Below are 15,566 nucleotides of genomic sequence, written 5' to 3'. Positions count from 1 at the left end.
TTAGCTTTGTGTTGCACAGTAATCGCTTCATGAAAATCCATGGGACACAGTTCTCATAAATCACAGAGCCAGAATTGGTAATGCATGTCCAAAATAATCTGCTTGTTTTTATCTCTTAGATACTAAGAATCATTTAAATCATCTTCTCACCTTCTTCACGTTGGTCATTCGTGAGTTTAGAGTCAACTGAACTTGTAACAAAGTTATCAGAACTTCTTTTTGAGTTTGTACATTTATTTTACACTTGTTCAGTCATTCAGTCATGTCCGACTCTTTGCGACCCCATGGACTGCAGCACACCAGGCTTGCCTGTCCATCACTGTTTTCTCAAACTCATACTCACTGATGCCATCCAACCAACCATCTCATCCTCTGTCGCCCCCTTCTCCTCCTGCCTTTATTCTTTCCCAGCATCAGGGTCTTTTCCAATGAGTAGGCTCTTCGCATCAGGTGGCCAAAGTATTGGAACTTCGGCTTCAGCATCAGTCCTTCCAATGAATATTCAGGGTTGATCTTTTTCTTACACTTTGCTTTTTTTTGAAGATTTGTTTATGTGGACCATTTTTTAAGTATTTTTCAAATTTGTTACAGTATTGCTTCTGTTTTATGTTTTGGATTTTTGGCCACGAGGCACGCGGGATATTAGCTCACAGACTGGGATCAAACCTGCATCCCCTACAGTGGAAGTCTCAACAACGGGACCAACAGGAGAGTCCCATCCTACACTTTTACTTTTCTTCCTTCTTGTCCCTCTGTTATTTTTTATGTTTTTGCTTGCTGTCTCTACCTTTCTAAACAATCCCATTCTTTTTAGAAGTAAATACAGTGGGAAAAAAAATAAAAGGAAGAAAAAGGAAAGAGCAAGTGAAAAAAAAAAAGAAAGAAAAGAGGATTTGGAGGAAGAAATCCAGCCAGACACATACTTGGTTAGTTTCTTTTCTTGTGAACCTGGGGAATTTCAAAGTATGACTTAGTGACCCCAAGATGTAAATGAACGGAAAGTCAGGTCTCTCTCCTGAACAAGACCCCAGCTCCTGTGATATGTACAGAAGCTCTTGAGGATGCTTCCCAGAATTCAAAGGACCAGGCCTACATCCTTCTTAGCTCAGGAGCCAGAGGTATTCCCTAGAGACCAGTGATTCCACATCAGCTAACAGCTAACTGGAAAGAGCTGTTTGGCCAATACTGCAGTTGAAACTGAAACTGCTAAGAGCCATCCCAATTTATAAATCATACAAAACATTATTGTAACTCCATACTGAAAATTCACTCTGAGGGGCACCTGACATCAAGATGTCTAGAACGCAAAGAAGCTGATGGTACTTCATAAACCAATCTGGAATTCTATCCTACCTTCATCACTTGTCTGTGGATTAGCATTTAGCACACACACACACAGACACACACAAACACACACATCACATGCTTTTTCATCACCTGAAGCTTATTGTTCTCCCATGTTACTTCATGGCAAGTAGATGGGGAAGCAATGGAAACAGTGACAAACTTTATTTTGGGGGCCCCAAAATCACTGTGGACAGTGACTGCAACCATGAAATTGAAAGATGCTTGCTTCTTGGAAGAAAAACAATGACAAACCTAGACTGCATATTAAAAAGCAGAGACATTACTTTGCCTCCAAAGGTCCAGAGGTATAGTCAAATCTATGTTTTTTTCAGTAGTCGTGTACAGATGTGAGAGCTGAACTATAAAAAAGGCTGAGTATCAAAGAATTGGTGCCTTCAATCTGTGGTGCTGGAGAAGACTCTTGAGAGTCCCTTGGACAGAAAGGAGATCAAACCAGTCAATCCTAAAGGAAATCAACCCTGAATATTCATTGGAAGGACTGATGCTGAAACTAAAGCTCCAATACTTTGGCCACCGGATGTGAATAGCCGACTCATTGGAGAAGACCCTGATGCTGGAAAAGATTGAGGTCAGGCTGAGAAGGGGGTGACAGAGGATGAGATGGTTGGATAACATCATCAACTCAATGGACACGAGTTTGAGCAAACCCCGGGAGATGGTGCAGGACAGAGACGCCTGGCATGCTGCAGTCCATGGGGTCGCAAATAGTTGGACATGACTGAGCAGCTGAACAACAACAACATATAACTCTATCCCCTATCTTTAAAAAAAATCCCTATTTTCCAGAATACCGACCATTGTTCCTCAGTCCTAGTGGTCAATAAGTGGGGCAGCTGAGTCACACCCGTGAGACATGAACATGAATCCAAGGAGGCTCTGAGAATATTCTCAACACTAAGCGGGAGGCACCTGACATTCTCCATCCCCCTTGGGCTGTGTTTTGCTGCCAAAACTTGGAGAAGGCATACAGCAGAGTTCCCTGGGGTCTAGCAGGAAGAGAAAGCACCTTCTCTGTCTGAGATAAGGAGCTCCAAAGAGGCCAGGCAAAAGGATTCTAAACTATTATGGGCTGGGAGGATCCTCAGCTCAATGATTCTGGGAAGCTCTGTCTTCTGAAAAGAAGAGTCAGGATGGAGCTGGGCACCAGAGGTGGGGAAAGAGAAAGGATTTGAAACAGTGTCGGGAAACCCATCACTCTTATTGACTACGTTCTCAGTGGTTTCCTTTAACAGGGGTTGGGGAGGAGGGTAAGGAGGCAGGGACCTTCAGCTGGAGTGTGGGTTCTGAATAAACTTGCCAACATGGCATGGAAAAGTCCTCCACATCTGGAGAGACAGCTGTGGGAGAGAAAATATCTGGACTCCGGAAACAACCAGGACTAAACAATCCACACTGACCGGGCACGCCTTCCTCCCTGTGCGCCATCTGAAATCAGTGAGTCCCAAAATGGCCATGAATCAAACCCTGTCAAAAAACTTGAATGGTTTGATGTCAGTGAATCAGGAAAATGTCATCCTTGTGTTATTGTCAAAACTAACCCAGTGAAATCGAGTGCTATCTATGTGTACACAAAGGAATGAGTGACCCCTGTGAGTAAGCCTCTGGTTTTCATGTTTGGTTACCTAACTGCAGACCAGGCAGACCTCCAACATTCAACCATGACTGGTTGCTTACCTGATCAAAATATTTTTCTCTGCCTCGTAGTATAAGTAGCTAACTTTGGGGGTGGAGGTGCTGACGCTAGGTGTTGTGCTTTGACGTTAGTTTTCTGAGTCCTCCCAGCCACTCTAGGAGACAGGGCCTCCCATTATCCCCACTTTAAGGGTGGAGAAACTGTGCCCCAGAGAGGTTAAGTAACTTGCCCTAGACCATTTACCTGATGAGGACAGGACCCCAGACCTAGAAAGGGGGCCAGAGCCCGAGCTCTTAGCCTCTCTGCATCCATAACAGGCAAAGCATAACCTAAGCTTCAGGGAGAAGCCAAGGTGCCTGTGTTGCAGTCCTGGTTCTAACAATTAAAGTGTGATGATAATAAGGTCCTCCCACCCCCCATGCCTTCATTTCCCCCTTCTTTAAGGCAAGCAAATTGGACTACAGTCTTCCCTGGTGGCTCAGTGATAGAGAACCCACCTGCCAATGCAAGAGATGCAGGTTTGATCCCTGGGTCAGGAAGATCCCCTGGAGAAGGAAATGGAAACCCACTCCAGTATTCTTGCCTGGGAATTCCCATGGACAGAGGATCCTGGCAGGCTACAGCCCACGGGATCACAAAGAGCCAGACAGGATTTGGCAACTGAGCACCCACAAATTAGACTACACAATCTCTAAGAGTTTCTCTGGCTCAGAGCTCCACTGTGTGTGCTTTAAAGTTGAAGCAATGAGAAATCAAGAGGCACCTTCCAGGAGCGCAGGCTCGAGCTATTCCTGCCTGGGCTCTGCCCCAACCGCATGCGGTGAATGAAATGGAATGCTGCTCTTAAGATTGCGACTTGAGATCTGCCGCAACTCTTCCTTCCATCTGTTGAAACTCCTAAATGACCATCCAGGCATGCTTTCATTTTATAAATATTTATCAAGGGATTTTTATGTCCCAGGCACGGCGCCAGCGTGGGTGGTGTAACGAAGAACCAGACACAATCCTCATTCTTGTGCAGCTTAAGTAGGGAAGACAGCCTTGTAAGTACTGAGATTCAGTTCTGTGCTATGTGTGTGCTATGTGTGCCAAGCACACCTCGGTGAGGTGCCCATCCAGGAAGAAGGGCAGGCCAGGCTTCAGAAGGGATGGGGTATCCATTCTGAGCGACCACCAGCCACCAGGGCTAATAAACAAGGCACGGGGAACATTTCAAACAGATGGAACAGTAAGTCCCCAAGGCGAGAAGAAGCAAGAAATGCTGGCATGAAAGAGAATAGAGAGGGAGGCAAGAGATGAGATGCAGAACCCAGCAAGAGACACATCATAGGATGCACTGTAAGCTCAGGAAGGAGTTGGCCTTTAGTCTGTGGGTAACAGGGAGGCTGGGGGCTTCCCAGTTAGCGCCAGTGGTAAAGAACCTGCCTGTCAATGCCAGTTCAGGAGACATAAGAGATGCCGGTTCGATCCCTGAGTCAGGAAGATCCCCTGAAGAAGGAATGGCAACCCACCCCACTATTCTTCCCTGAAGAATCCTATGGACAGAGGAGTCTGGTGGGCTACAGTTCATAGGGTCACAAAGAGTTGGACACGACTGAAGCAATTTAGCAACAAGGAGTCCTCTGCAGTAGAAAAGTGACTATTATGAGTTGAATTGTGGCCCCCCCAGAAAAAGATATATTGGAGCTCTAATCCCAAGAACCTCAGATTGTGACCTTATTCATAAACAGGATCTTTAAGATTCTGAAATTATTTTTTTAATATTTATTTATTTATGCCTGCATCTGGTCTTAGTTGCAGCTCATGGGATCTTTGTGGCAGTGAATGGGCTTTTCTCTAGTGGTGGCTTGGGGGCTTGAGAGCACATGGGCTCTGTAGTTGGTGGCATGTGGGATCTTGGTTCCCTGATCAGGGATCAAACTTGCATCCCCTACCTTGGAAGGCAGATTCTTAACCACTGGACCACCAGGGAAGTCCTCTGGAGGTAGGGCCTTTTCAGAGATAATCAAGTTAAAGTGAGGTTATCAGGGTGGATCCTAATCCAACATGACTGGCATCCTCATTAAAAGGGGAAATTTGGACACAGAAACATACATGCAAAATGGAAGAGGATGAGAAGAGACACAGGGAGAAGACCCCATCTATAAGTCAAGTGCAGAGGCATGGAATAGACACTTCCTCACAGCCCTCAGAAGGAACCAACCATGCTGACCCTTTGTGGACTTTCAGTCCCGACAACTGTGAGACAGTACATTTCCATTGTTTACGCCTCTCAATGCATGGTACTTTGTTTGAACAGCCCCAGAAAACTAATATAGCGAGTTATTCAAATTTGCACTTTAGAAAAACTGACCTGCCTACAGTGCAGGAAATCGAAAGACAAGTATGGCTGCAAGGAGGCTATTTTGGAAGCTGGAGATGATGAAGGTCTCCACTTGAGCAGTGCTGGCAGAGACCAAGAGAGGTGGGCAGGCAACATTGCTAGGATGTGATCATCGGTGGGATGTGGGAAATGAGAGAAAATGCAGAATCAAGAGCAGTGTCTGGGCTGGGTTTGTAGCTCAGGTAAACACGTTGCCAGAGCCAAGTCTAGTCAACCAGCCCATCAGGAATCACAGACACAAGTTCTACACAGACAAGCAACTTGAGGACACAAGGCATCATCACCTTCTTCATCGTAACACCCAACTCTGACTTTCATCTCGTGGTGCCCCAGCCTCAGTGCCAGGTGTGGCTTCATTTCCTCCACAAACACTGTGCTAAACTCTGGGGATAGAACAGTGAGGGAAAGGAAACTGGATTCCCGTGTTTGGTCAAGACAAACACCACTCACAGAAATAAATGAATAATTACAGACTGTGATGTGTGCCGTAAAGGAAGGGAAAGGAGTTCCATGAGAGCATAAAACAGGGTGACTTGACCCAGAAAAAGTATCAGCTGAGTTGATACCCAAAGGACAATAGAGAGGAAAAGCATGCAGGGCGAGGGGCAAGGACCATCCAGATAGGAATGTGTTTGAAGACCAGGAGGAAGTCCCTGGGGAAACAGGAATGTGATGGGACTGGAGGGGAATAGGAGCTCAATTCATATTAAATGAAGAGGGGCTTGAGTAGTGTCCCCCCACCACCGAATTTATATTCACCAAAAACTCCAGAAAGTGACCTAATTTTTTTAAATTCAGTGCCTTAAATTTATTCATAAAAATATCCTTAAAATGTATGCTGTTTCCTTTTTAACAAAGTATAATAGCAGGATATTTGACATTTACAATTCAAAATCAAATTCGCAGAATATTAAATATTTACAAAATTATATCTTTTAAAATATGTGTAAAGTAACAGGCAATTGTGTAGAACTGACATAAAAGGATGGTTCAAAAATGGGAGTATTTTCCTTCATTCCTAAAAAGGAATTATGTCAATTATGTCTCTAACAGAAACTGAAGATTCTTAAGTACACTGTTTTCAGATAGGATTTGGTATGGAAACAGAATGAGACCTAACTTGACAGTAGGGTCTTTGTACATATAATCAAGTTAAGATGAGGTTACAGTGGAGTCAGGTGGGCCGTAGAGGCTGGTATCTTTCTTAGAAGGAATTCTGGACACAGGCACAGAGAGGGAGAGGGCCGTGTAAAGAAACGGAGCAAAAGATGGCCATGTGAAGACAGAGGCAGAGACCGAAGTGAGGCCTCTCCCAGTCAAGGAGTATGAAGGATTGCCCGTATCCACCAGAAGCTGGGCAAGAGGCCTGGAGCAGACTCTCCCTAAGCATCTGCAGAAGGAACGAAGCCTGCCACAAGCTTGACTTTGTACTTCTAGCCTCCGGAACCATGAGAAAAGGCGTTTTGATGGTTTTAAGTCAGGCCTTATGCAACACTATTTGCATGATTCTGTGACCTGAGGAGATCTAAACCAGAAGGTCATGCCCTCTGATCCCAGCAATCTGAGGTGACTTCTCCGGCTCCTCATGCCTGGTGCTGCACTCTTGACCCCCTATAATCAGATGCATGAAGAGTCAGCTTCCTGTCACATTGGCTGTGAGCCCAGAGAAGGAAGCATGTTTGCAGCAGGGACCTGGCATTTTCTGCGTAAAACTTGGGAAGGGGCCAGTACCAGGTGCCGGGTGCCCTGGGTTTGCAGGAGGTCCGACTCGGTTCCAGGGTCTTGGCCAAGTTGCCACCTCTCCCTGAGACTTCATGTCCCTCATTGGACCCTGAATGAGCACCAAGCAAGCTCCAAAGAGTCTCTGAACTTACTGTTGGATAATCACTGAAGCTGTGTTGGGGAGACCCAGGTAAGATAACAGGAGGGACTCCCTGGAGGCCCATTCTATAAGGATTCTGGGCCAAGGGTGATACCAGAGCTCCACTCTGGAGAGTTTTCCAACCACATCTCTCTGATGTGATACCTCGTTACAGTAGCCCTAGGAAGCAGACTTCAACCTCAAAAGTTAGGTGATCACATTTATTGTTAAAAGATCATTGTGGCTGCAGGGCAGAGAATGATTGGGGAGGGGCTGTCAAGAGACGACAGGGGAACCAAATACATCGTTTAGATGAGGCTGCAACAATCTGAATGGGAAATGATGGCTTTCAACAGAGTGCTGACCAGGGAGAAGAAGAGTTGCAAGATTCGAGAGATACCTAGCAGGAGAAACCACGGAGATCCTTAAAGAAACAAAGCCCATGCTGGTGGGTACTACACGGAATGGAATAAAATAGGAAAATCACTGATTCCAGTAACATCCATCTACTATGCTTCTAGACTCAGCCTGGTCTGTTCTCAGAGCCAAACTCCCTTCCTGTGTCTGCATTCCATCTAGCTCCACCTCGCCTTCCCCTGATACTACTTTCTTCTTTATCAGACATTTCCCAGTCATCCTGCTGATATATACCACGTTTGTGGTTTTCACACCCATGTTCCTCCTTTTTCTCTTGAGAGCAGTTTTATCTTAAGGATTAGGAAAGTGAAACTCAGAGTGATGAAGGGAGTTTGCCAGACACATTGTGAGTAGACGGTGGAGCCCAGATCTGAACCCACGTCTCCTGGCTCTGTCTCCTGAATGTTTCCCTCCACCCTGGCACAGCTGCACAGAACCACAGCTCCCAGTCCACACAAGGCTTGGGAGAGGTCCTGTCTCTAGCAGTTACAGTAAGAGACTACACGCAACACTGATTTTGCAAGCCTGTCGTCATTGGAATAGAGATGTTAACGGTGGAAAATTCCACAGTGGAAAACAACTCCCCTGCACGTTTGCTTCTAGCATAAACTTCTGAAGCTTTATGAAAGCATTTTGTGCTTAAGACTATCCTGTCTGGGATCTAGGCTCTGGCCCTTCTAGGTTGTGTGATCTTGAGGAAAGCGCTCAACATCTAACCTCAATGTTCTCGTCTATTGAAAGGGACTGTTGCTGAGAACCAGGTTAGAGAGTTGTTGTCTGTAATATACATAAAGCATTTAGCTCACTGCCTAATACACAGTAAAGCTTAATAGGTCTTGAAAGTGAAAGTGAAGTTGCTCAGTTGTATCAAACTCTTCGTGACCCCATGGACTGTAGCCTATCAGGCTCCTCCATCCATGGGATTCTCTAGGCAAGAGTGCTGGAGTGGATTGCCATTTCCTTCTCCAGGGATCTTCCCAACCCAGGAATCGAACCCTGGTCTCCTGCATTGCGGGCAGACGCTTTACCATCTAAGCCACCAGGGAAGCTTAGGTCTTAAGCATGACTATTGTTTCTCTTAATTGTGCATTCATTTTCAAATCATAGAAAACACAAATAAATGTTTCTCCCACCAAGTCTCATAAACTTGGGTGAAGCACGGTCAAACAATGAAAAATATGAAAGCTATGAGGTTTTGCAGAGAAGTACAAAATAACTGGTTTCAAGAGCATCCAGGGACACCTGACAAAGGAGAGGATTTGGGCAGGAAGTAAAGGAAGACGTGAAGACAATGGTGGAGCAGAAGAGGAAGCCGAGAAGGGAGGTATTTACTATCCCAGATTACAGAGAAGGACACCAGGAAACAGAGATGTTAGGTAATCAGCCCAAAGCCACACAGCCAGAAAGTGAAGGAGCCGATTTCAAAATACACGCTCTTCTCAAAGACACCACATGATGCTCGCTGCTTCTCAATAAGTCTATCACCATACCTGTAGAATTTTGTGGCCGTTATTTGTGTAAAAGTTTGTCTTTCCTGCCAGACTATAACCACCTTAAGAATAGGAACTGAGAATCACTCATCTTTTTAATCTCAGTGTTGGGTTCCTAGTGAGTGTTTAAAACAGTGATACTGAATAATTGTGAGACCATAAATCCTCAATGTTTCTGAATGTTCTAATGCATAGGTTCAAATATTAGGCTGACCAAAAAGTTCATTTCTTTTTCTTCCTCAAACCAGGTTTAAATTAAAATATTGGCTCTGAAAGGGTGACTATTGACACTGTGTGCCTATGGCAGCAGTTATCTTATTTACCTGATTTACTGTTTTGTTTTTTGTTTATTTGTTTTGTTTTGTTTGCAAGGATGGTAGAGAGATGAATTTCAGCAAATCTAATAAATATGTGTAGGGAAATAAGAATTGTGCATTGCTGAAGTCTATCTGGGATTCTTTCTGAAAGGAAATTCACTCTCTGATGTCCTTCCACTTAACACAGGTTCAATTTTATTGTTCAACTTACTTTGGTGGATTGTGGAAAGGATGACAAAATCATGGACTTTTTATAGGAATCCTAGGAAAGAGAGGAATGAGTTGAAATTTGTTGAATTAAAATATATTTTTTTACTACATATTTGAATACATGTATTGGCCTATGCAGGGCCATGGAGAGAGTTAACCAAACCAGCAGTGTCTCCGAGTTCATCCTCCTGGGACTCTTCTCCCGGCCCGAGGACCAGAAGCCACTCTTTGCCCTCTTCTTCATCACGTACGTAGTCACCATAGCGGGAAACGTGCTTATCATCCTGGCCATCCGCTCTGACACTCAGCTCCAGACCCCCATGTATTTTTTCCTTAGCATTTTATCCTTTGTCGATGTTTGCTACACAACCACCATAGTTCCCAAGATGCTGGTGAACTTTCTGTCAAAGCAGAAGTCCATCTCCTATGCTGAGTGTATGACCCAGATGTATTTCTTCTTGGCTTTTGCCAGCACAGAGAGTTACCTCCTGGCAGCCATGGCCATTGACCGCTATGTGGCCATCTGTGACCCCTTCCACTATGTCACCACCATGAGCCGCCGCCGCTGTGTCCTGCTGGTGACTTTCTGCTCCATCGCTCACCTCCATTCCCTCTTACTGGTTCTCCTGATAAATTGTCTTCTCTTTTGTGACTCCAATATCATCCACCACTTCCTCTGCGACATCAACCCTCTACTGAAACTGTCCTGCTCCTCCACGTTTGTCAATGAAATTGTAATTAACACCGAAGGACTGGTAACCCTGGTGAGCCCTTTCATATGTGTTATCATCTCTTACCTACAAATCCTCACTGTTGTTCTTAAGATCCCTTCAGCTGCTGGGAAACATAAAGCTTTCTCTACCTGTGGTTCCCATGTCACCATGGTGACCCTCTTTTATGGAAGCATTATTTATGTTTATTTCCGACCCCTGTCTACCGACACCATCAAGGACCGAGTGGCAACGGTCATCTACACCATTCTGTCTTCCATGCTGAACCCTTTTATCTACAGCCTGAGGAACAAAGATGTGAAGAGAGGCCTGAGGAAGCTGATGAGCAGGAGGATGTCCTAGGCAGCACTCCTGTGGGCATGCTCAGGGGTAACACTTCTCCTGAGGCCCCTCACTTCTGATGGTTCTTGGTGTGTACATCAAGCTACTGAAGGTTAGCACTCCTAAGCCAAGAGTCCATTAAAAATGGTGTAGATGACTGTTGAGACTAGAATATACAGTCTTATTTATAGTATAATTATATAAGTATACAATATATTCATATATATATATATATATCCACCAATCAAAGCCATCTTATTGCAGCCCCTCAACTGGCCAGAGTCTTCATACCCAGTCCTCATCTCCCCTCCCATTCTCTTTTGTCATTCACTCCTTTCAAGTGCAGCTGAAAATAAATATCCTGCATTAATTTCTCTTGACCAAATATCTCCTTATTCTACCTGTCATGGGCACAGAATGGCTGATTACATGAGGATCTGGAACCTAGAAACAGATAAGGGGAAACCCTTCTCTTTTCAGGGCTCTTGAGAAGCCCTTGAGCTCTGACTGTGATAGGTGTTGAGAAGACCTCCATGTCTAGGGACAGGAAATGCCTTTGTCCACTTGGAGACAGGCTAGCAGCTGGCCTGATGATTTCTTAGGAGAAGTTAGGGCCTATTGCTATACTTGAAAGCAGTTTCTATGGTGTAGTTTTCTTTTCTATTGTGTAATTCTTCGATAAAATATTATCAATAGGCATTTGTTATTGCTCAGTCTCTCAGTCATGTCCGACTCTTTGCAACCCCATGGACTGCAGCATGCCAGTCCTCCCTGTCCTTCTCTATCTCCCAGAGTTGGCTCAAACTCATGTCCTCTGAGTCAGTGATGCCATCCAACCATCTCATCCACTGTCATCCCCTTCTCCTCCTGCCTTCAATCCTTCCCAACATCAATGTCATTTCCAATAATTCAGCTCTTCCCATCAGGTGGCCAAAGTTTTGGAGCTTCTGCTTCAACATCAGTCCTTCCAATGATTATTCAGGACTGATTTCCTTTAGAATTAACTGGTTTGATCTCCTTGCAGTCCAAGGGACTCTCAAGAGTCTTCTCCTGCATCACAGTTGAAAGCATCAATCCTTTGATGGTCAGCCTTCTTTAAGGTCCAGCTCTCATATCTGTAGGTGACTACTGGAAAAATCATAGCTCTGACTAGATGGACCTGTGTCAGAAGAGTGATGTCTGCTTTTTAATATGCTGTCTAGGTTTGTCAACAGATATAGCCTTATGAAATTAAAAGACGCTTGCTCCTTGGAAGGAAAGTTATGACCAACCTGGAGAGCATATTAAAAACTAGAGACATTACTTTGTCAACAAAGGTCCTTCTAGTCAAGCCTATGGTTTTTCCAGTGGTCATGTATGGATGTGGGAGTTGGACTATAAAGAAAGCTGAGCGCTGAAGAACTGATGCTTTTGAACTGTGGTGTTGGAGAAGACTCTTGAGAGTCCCTTGGACTGCAAAGAGATCCAACCAGTCCATCCTAAAGGAAATCAGTCCTGGGTGTTCCTTGGAAGGACTGATGCTGAGGCTGAAACTCCAATACTTTGGCCACCTGATGTGAAGAGCTGACTCATTTGAAAAGACCCTGATGCTGAGAAAGATTAAGGGCAGAAGGAGAAGGGGACGACAGAGGATGAGATGGTTGGATGGCATCACCGACTCAATGGACATGGGTTTGTTGTGGACTCTGGGAATTGGCGATGGACAGGGAGGCCTGGCGTGCTGCAGTTCATGGGGTCGCAAAGAGTCAGACATGACTGAGCGACTGAACTGACCTGAACTTACTGTACTCTGGCCACCTGAGGAAGACTCTATGTCTATGCCTGACAAAATGGAGCAGGGTACAGCAGTGTTTTCTTCCTTCTGGGCAGATTGGGATGTCTGCAAAAGCTTCTGGCCACATCAGAGTCTGGCAGCAAAAACACAAGCATCAGCTCCGGATTCTCTGAGGTGAGTTCTGGGAAAATACTCAGAAAAATCTGGGAAATGGGGAGATGTAGCCTTCTATGTCCCATTCTAGACTAGGTGAATCAGAATCTACAGAGGAAGGAATTCCCTGGTGGTCCAGTGGCTAAGACTCTGGACTCCCGTTACAGGGGGCCTGGGTTCCATTCCTGGTGAGGGAACTAGATCCCATATGCTGCAACTGAAGATCCTGCATGCTGCAACTAAGACCCAGTGCAGTCAGATAAACACTTTTTTTTAATAAAATTAGGTAACAAAATTTTTTTAAAAGAATCTGCAGAGGAGAGGCTCAGGGATTTTTCATAAGCTTCTCAGATGATCTGAGGCAACTGGCTTTACACCATGTACTGGAACTGCATTTACGTATGACAACTCTACACCAGGACTTCTATAGCTACCTGGATAAAACAAAGGGCTCTGCAAGACACAGAAGATAGAAAGTATCAGAACTCAGTAGCTAGAACTCCACTTTAATTGCCCCTGTACATGTGCGATCAGTTTCTCAAACGTGTCTGACTCTTTTGTGACCCCATGGACAGCAGCCCGCCAGGCTCCTCTGTCCATGGAATTTTCCAGGCAAGAATATTGGAGTGAGTAGTCATTTCCTCCTCCAAGGGATCTTCCCCATCCAGGGATCGAACCTTCATCTTGCATCTCCTGCGCTGGCAGGCAGGTTCTTTACTCTCAATTCTTTACTATTGTGCCATCAGTTGCGGCTGCAGTAGAAAAGTAGCCTGTCAGCAGCCTAGTGGGCAGCTCTACCGTCCTCCCATTTGCCTTCCCAAACCCACTGCCTCCGTTATGATTCTTCTCTTAGATCCGCTTTTTCCTTCTCTGCCCAGCCTCCCCTGGAGCCACTGGTTTCAAGTGCTACACACCTGAAGACCACCCTCCATTATGCTCTGAAGAAAGATGGGCGTTTAGACTCATCAGAGTAGTCAAATTACATGCCATATCCACTCTTTCAGAAGAAAGAAAACATCATCATTTAGAAAGATTGTTTATAAAAAGATGGTTTGTGCTCACCCTCAGGAGTGATTAGGAAAACTTACAGCCAGGGTGAGATATTATTTTACACACAGCAGATGAACAAGAAAAAAAATATTTCTGGCAATTCTGAACACCGGTGAGTGTAGGCAACAGTGAAGGTCTATGACAGCGCACAAAGGGGTGTAATTTGGTTTGGTCACTTGGAGAACAATTGCCCTCATTTTTCAACATTCACATTGAATACAGTGTCGTGAGATGACAATCTGAGCTCTATGAGGTATGTAATAGGCTAGTTTCACTGCCTTAGAAATGCTCTCTATTTCACCTATTCATTTCCTCCCACCGAGAAAGACAGAAAACCCTCGGGGATTTCCCTGGTGGCTCAGTGGTCAAGAATCCACCTGCCAGTGCAGGAAACGCGAGTTCAATCCCTGGTCCGGGGAGATTCCGCATGCCTTGGAGCAGCTAAGCCCATGAGCCGCTGCTACTGAGCCTGTGTTTTAGAGCCCACGAGTGAAACTGCTGAGCCACTGTGCACAGCTACTGAAGCCCGCAGGCCTAGAGCACGCGCTCAACAAGAGAAGCCACCACATGAATCCGCCACAGGTGCACACGTGTCCCCATCCTGAACCCCCCTCCCACTTCCCTCCCCATACCATCCCTCTGGGTCATCCCAGTGCACCGGCCCCAAGCATCCTGTATCATGCATCAAACCTGGACTGGCGATTCGTTTCACATAGGATAATATACATGTTTCAATGCCATTCTCCCAAATCATCCCACCCTCTCCCTCTCCCACAGAGTCCAAAAGACTGTTCTATACATCTGTGTCTCTTTTGCTGTCTTGCATACAGGGTTATCATTCCCATCTCTCTAAATTCCATATATATGCATTAGTATACTGTATTGGTGTTTTTCTTTTTGGCTTACTTCACTCTGTATAATAGGCTCCAGTTTCATCCACCTCATTAGAACTGATTCAAACGTATTCTTTTTAATGGCTGAGTAATACTTCATTGTGTATATGTACCACAGCTTTCTTATCCATTCATCTGCTGATGGACATCTAGGTTGCTTCCATGTCCTGGCTATTATAAACAGTGCTGCAATGAACATTGGGGTACACATGTCTCTTCCAATTCTGGTTTCCTCGGTGTGTATGCCCAGCAGTGGGATTGCTGGGTCGTATGGCAGTTCTATTTCCAGTTTTTTAAGGAATCTCCACACTGTTCTCCATAGTAGAGCTCACTGACACTTGATGTTTATCAAAAGGTTAACTAAAGGGAAAATTATCTGGAGAAGATTGCCGATTGCCCAAATGATGTGTATAACATCCATACTTTCTCACGGATCTGATATCCAGTATATTGTCAACGCAGACCAACGCAATGGAGATATAAACATCTGTGTGCTCAGCCACTCAGTCATGTCCAACTCTTTGCAACTCCATTGACTGTAGCCCAGCAGGCTCCCCTGTCCATGGGATTTACCAGGCAAGAATACTTGCCATTTCCTACTCCAGGGGGTCTTCTCGGCCCAGGGATTGAACCCACAATTCTCGTGTCTTCTGCATTGGCAGGTGGAGTCTTTACCACTAGTGCCATCTAGACAGTGTGATTTTTGCCTCCAAACCATTACGAATATTAATTTTGATGTACCAACGTGATTTCCAAAAGCCTCTAACTGAAGCTGATTAAAAGAAAGCTCATGCATTGTGTCTGTTCTTAGAACACAGATGTTAGTATTTCATCTAAGTGACTGTTTATTTTTATCTTTGGTTGTGAATTCTGTGACTGATCAGAAAGCTTGGAGCCAAATCTAAGGCTCGCCCGTAACAAGGGTCATTACCATCTGCATTTTCAGAGTCATTCCTGGCTCAATT

The 15,566-nt window shown here is 45.0% G+C and overlaps 1 protein-coding gene across 1 annotated transcript; it reads left to right on the top strand.

The window, feature by feature from the left end:
* Positions 9,823-10,752, top strand: LOC102191625 (olfactory receptor 1L1-like). The gene has a single exon (XM_013967759.2). It carries the CDS (start codon positions 9,823-9,825, stop codon positions 10,750-10,752), a length of 930 nt encoding a protein of 309 aa, XP_013823213.2.

Source organism: Capra hircus, chromosome 11 (assembly GCF_001704415.2).
Source record: "Capra hircus breed San Clemente chromosome 11, ASM170441v1, whole genome shotgun sequence".
Lineage (NCBI taxonomy): Eukaryota > Metazoa > Chordata > Mammalia > Artiodactyla > Bovidae > Capra > Capra hircus.
Note: the sequence above shows the minus strand (reverse complement) of the source record. Positions and strands in the feature narration are given on the sequence as shown.

What these genes read in the sequence shown, in the direction of transcription:
- LOC102191625 (XM_013967759.2), top strand. Translation starts at nt 9,823, where the DNA reads ATGGAGAGAGTTAACCAAACCAGCAGTGTCTCCGAGTTCATCCTCCTG.